This window comes from Octopus bimaculoides, chromosome 24 (assembly GCF_001194135.2).
Source record: "Octopus bimaculoides isolate UCB-OBI-ISO-001 chromosome 24, ASM119413v2, whole genome shotgun sequence".
In the NCBI taxonomy this organism is placed as follows: Eukaryota; Metazoa; Mollusca; class Cephalopoda; order Octopoda; family Octopodidae; genus Octopus; species Octopus bimaculoides.
Window position 1 is genome coordinate 25323698 of NC_069004.1, and position 5000 is coordinate 25328697.

Here is a 5000-nt window from a genome sequence, read left to right on the forward strand (position 1 = left end):
TAATACATTATCTTTTGTTCATCAGTACACGTATGGTCAAGACCATACGTGTACTGATGAACAAAAGATGCAGGTCACTTCACAGTTTTTCTGTATTGATTGAGAAACCAGTGGTTTACCGTTAAGTTAAATGTTTTTAAGAGATTAATTTTGAAAGCTGCATTTCCTCGCTTTCGGTAAATATGTTGCTTATTTTTTAGTAGTTTTTGACTTATTTAGTCCCTCTGAGCGTGAGGCATTACTATATAGTTAATGCCCTTATATAAATTATATATATATATATATGGATAGATAGATAGATATAGATATATGTATCTACATATATATGTATTGTGTTTCTTTGTTACTGTTTACCCCACCCTCACACTGCTTAACAGTTAGTAAATCAAAATATAGAACAGTACAGTGTAATATATCAAATCAAATTAAATCTGTGGACATCTGCCTATCGGGAGCCAGGCTCAATAGCCACCAGCAGAGCCATGACTGTTAAACTATAATTATTTCTGAGTGCACTATATTCCTAATCGTCAGCCATGGTCTTCATGGGTCAAAGTGGGTATCCAAGTATGTAGGTATCACTACTTTTCTGGTTGATGACTGCTTTTTAATTACAAAGTTCTCTCTCTCTCTCCCCTTCTCTCTCTTCACACACATTAACTTCTTACATTAACAAGCATGTACTCTAAATAAATCTCTTATTCTATGATCTCCATCCATTTTCAGAATATGCCTGGTTTCTCAGCAGGACCTAAACTCGACAAACTTGGAATGCGTGGCTCCAACACTTGTGAATTGATCTTCGAAGGTTGTAAAGTACCAGGTATTTATTAGTCACTGTTATTTCATCACTTTCTGCATTTTTTACTACTACTACTACTACCACTACCACCACAACCTGTAGCACTATTTCTACTGCCATGATCAACTAACACCACAACTACTACTACTACTGTCACTACTACTACTAATACTATCACTACTACTACTACTACTACTACTACTACTACTACTACTACTACTACTACTACCACCACCACCACTACCTCCACCACTACCATAACCACCATTACTACTACTACTACTACTACTACTACTACGATAATTACACTGTGTAACAGGATTTCTGTCCTTGGGCAGCAACTGTTATTTCCTATTTACTTACCCCTAGAAAGTATGAAAAATGGTTAATATTTCCTTCAAACTTTGCTTTTGTTATGATATTTATTCAAACCCTGAAGAATCCTTCTCAACACATGGCTATCATGTTCCCGCACCACTCCTGCACGTGATCAGAGATGTACATATTGTCAGCCACAAAGGGACATGCTCAAGTGGTTATGCTGAAGCAATTGACAAGCAAATCTGTAGTATTGGGCAGAATATTTGCTTGAATAACTCAACACTGAATCTGTCTGAAATGTAATGGAAAATAGGTCAGTTTCAAAACATTGATGTCCAGGTGGCAAAAGCAAAGTTTGAAGGGAATAATAGTCAATTCTCTTGATTTCTAGATAGAAGCAAATAGGAAATAACACTTACCGACCAAAGGCAAAATAGATTTTAATTTTGTTTCACAGTGTTATTATTAAAACCATAACTAGAACCACCATTATTATTATTATTATCATCATCATCATCATCATCATCATCATGATGCTGCTGCTTCTTCTTCTTCTGCTTCTTCTTCTTCTTCTTCTTTTTCTTTTTCTTCTTCTTCTTCTTCTTCTTCTTCTTCTTCTTCAAATCCACTGGAAGAAAACGCTTTGCTCTTCACTTTCACTTTCACTTTCCAAGCAGGACTTAAAAGAGTCAATGACAGCTTGGCTGGGAAGAAAGATGCCTTTCCTGATAATAATAATAATAATAATGATAATGCTAGTAATGATAATGATAATAAAGATGATAATAATAATAATAATGATGATGATGATAATAATAGCGGTTTCTGAGTCAGGCAGAAGGCCAGTGATTCTGAAGTAAGTCTATATCATCAATTCCAGCACTTGACTGATACTTTATTTTACGAGGTGGTACCCAAAAGTTACTGGAAACGTTCTCTGTGAGACAAGCCTAGCGTAGTTCCGGCTTCTATCATCAGACGACACTTGATGCAACCCTCAGGCATCAGTCTGCCAATCTGTGGTGTCAAGTGAAGTGGTATATCTTTTTGTTTTGTTGCAGTGCTTCTTCCCTGATCATCAATTTTTGCAATGACTGAAACAAAGGAAAAGTGTGCTTCCATGAAATTCTGTTTTCTGCTGGAGAAAACAGCAGCTGAAACAGTTGTCATGCTTCAAACTGTTTACAAGGATGCTACCATGAGAAAAACAAGTTTAGGAGTGGTTTTCATTCTTTAGGAATGGTCACTTGAAGACCAATCTTGTTCAGAGCAACTGTTGACCTCCCGAATGAAGGAAAATGTCACAAAAATCCATGACCTGATCTTGGAGGATCGTTGCCAAACAATTAACAAACCTGTTGATATGGCTGGTATGTTCTCCTAACGAATTTACGGTGAGGAATTGTGTATGAAAAGAGTTGCAACAAAATTTGTGCCTCGCTTGCTCATGGAAGATCAAAATCTGTCATGACTGAATGCTTGACCCCACTTATTCACCCTCCCCATTCACCCAATCCTGCTCCCTGCAACTGTTTTTTGTGCCCTTGAATGAAAACAGTCCTTAAAGGAAAACGTTTTCCAGATATGGAAGAGGTGAGGAAAAAAATGACAGAGGTGTTAATAGGCATCACTTCGCAAGAGTTCCGGAACTGCTTCGCATTGTGGAAAACATGTTTGGACCGAACCATTGCTTCAAATGAAGAATACTTTGAAGGTAATCATCATCATCATCATCATCATCGTTTAACATCCGCTTTTCATGCTAGCATGGGTTGGACGATTTGACTGAGGACTGGTGAACCAGATGGCTACACCAGGCTCCAATCTGATTTGGCAGAGTTTCTACAGCTGGATGCCCTTCCTAACGCCAACCACTCTGAGAGTGTAGTGGGTGGTTTTTACGTGCCACCAGCACGAAGGCCAGTCAGGTGGTACTGGCAACGGCCACGCTCTAAATGGTGTATTTTACATGCCACCTGCACAAGAGCCAGTCCAGGGGCACTGGCAACGATCTCGCTTGAATGTCTTTACACGTGCCACCAGCACAAGTGCAAGGAAGGCGACGCTGGGCACAGGTGCCTTCATGATTTTGCTTTCGCTTGTCCCAACAGGTTTTCGCAAGCCGAGTTTCGTGTCCAATGAAGGAGACGACGTTGGCATCGGTGCCAGTCGTCGAATTGCAAAATTCCGGTTTCTTTTCGGTACTCCCTCATATTGATCCCTGGAAGATGAAAGGTAAAACTGACTTCCTAGGATTTGAACTCAGAATGTAAAAGGTAGAACCCATGGCATGAAGCATTTTGTCTTATGCTGTAATAATTTCCACTCACTTGCCAGGTAATTACATCATCATCATCATCATATATTTTGCTTAAATTGTAATGTTATTTCTCCTTGCTTTCAGTGGAGAACATGCTTGGTGAAAAAAACAGAGGTGTTTATGTTCTAATGAGTGGTTTGGATTATGAACGGCTGGTCCTTGCTGGTGGACCCTTGGGGTTAGTTAAACTTTAAACTTATTTATATATGCCCTGTGTCTCAGTTTGTGTAACCTGTGTATGTCATACCACTGACCAATAGCTCCATATCACCTTACCATCACTACATACCACTACCACCACCACCATAAGCACTCACTACCAATATCACTGCTGCTCGGTTTCAAGTGTGTGTATACTCGTTAATTCCAGGTTGATGCAAGCCTCCTGTGATGTAGCCTTTGAGTATGCCCACATCCGCGAACAGTTCAACACCAAAATCGGACACTACCAGGTTGGTAACAGCAATGTAGAAGGGTGGGAGGCATCATTTCTCCTTCTTCCTCTTCTTTTCCTCTTCTTCTTTCCCTTCCTCTTCTTCCTCCTTATATATATATATATATATATATGTGTGTGTGTAATGAATAAAAAGTTTTGAATGGTACAACAATGCACTATAGAACAAAAAATGGACTATATACCTGTTGTAATTTTGTTATCTATAGTCCAATGATATTTCGGAATTACAATTCCTTCTTCAGATATTCTTAAATGGAGTCTATGCTATAAACTGGTTTCCAACGGCTTTTCTTTTTGCGGAAGCGTCTGAGTAGTGGTCACACGAAGCCCCTTCCAGAATTCCTCATGAGAATTACGTGAGGTCGGCTATGTCTCAATCTTGTGTGTGTTGGTACATCTGTGGCGCTGCTTCTAAGTTATGTGTTATACGTGCAGCTTCTCTTGTTTTTTTTTTCCTGAAATATCATCGGACTATGGATAACTAAATTACAACAGGTATATAGTCCATTTTTTGTGTTATAGTGCATTGTTGTACCATGCAAAACTTTTTATTCTTTACAAACAATACACAATGCTTCAAGCGAACTACAATACTCTCATATATGTAATGTAAGTAGCTAGGGTAAAATCCCATGTGTTACCTCTTGAAGCACATCTGCTTTTCCATAATTAATACTGCCTTTGTTGCAAATATATATTTTTTACAAAACTCACTGGCTAATTGTTATATCAGCTCCTGTTCTGGAACTGTTCTTCTATATATTACTAGCTAAACAACAGCAACACCCTACCATTTTGTTTTGGGCAGCACAGTCAAACGATGAAGGACAACACATATGAAACACATGATCCATTTTTTAGGGTCCCCAAGACTAAGGTTTTCAAGGGAAGAAGTTATTGTCAGATCTGAGACCAGATCTAAATGCTTGCAAAAATAGTGACCTCTGCCAGAACTATTCAGTGGCCAGCTGCCTTAAACAGGATTGACCTTGGGTTAAACAGTTGCATACACTTTTTTTAACATTGACAGGCATGAGCTGTGTGCTAAGAAGTTTGTTTCCCAACCAAATGGTTGCAGGTTCAGTCCCACTATGTAGCAC

At 38.8% G+C, this 5000-nt stretch overlaps 1 protein-coding gene across 1 annotated transcript in view; it reads left to right on the top strand.

The window, feature by feature from the left end:
* The window catches only part of LOC106871505 (isovaleryl-CoA dehydrogenase, mitochondrial), a 28056-nt gene that overhangs the window by 17505 nt on the left and 5551 nt on the right, over window positions 1-5000 (top strand). The window contains exons 7-9 of the mRNA XM_014917994.2: window positions 727-823; window positions 3528-3621; window positions 3814-3895. Coding sequence (XP_014773480.1) covers window positions 727-823; window positions 3528-3621; window positions 3814-3895 — 273 coding nt within the window. The remainder of the gene's footprint in view (window positions 1-726; window positions 824-3527; window positions 3622-3813; window positions 3896-5000) is intronic.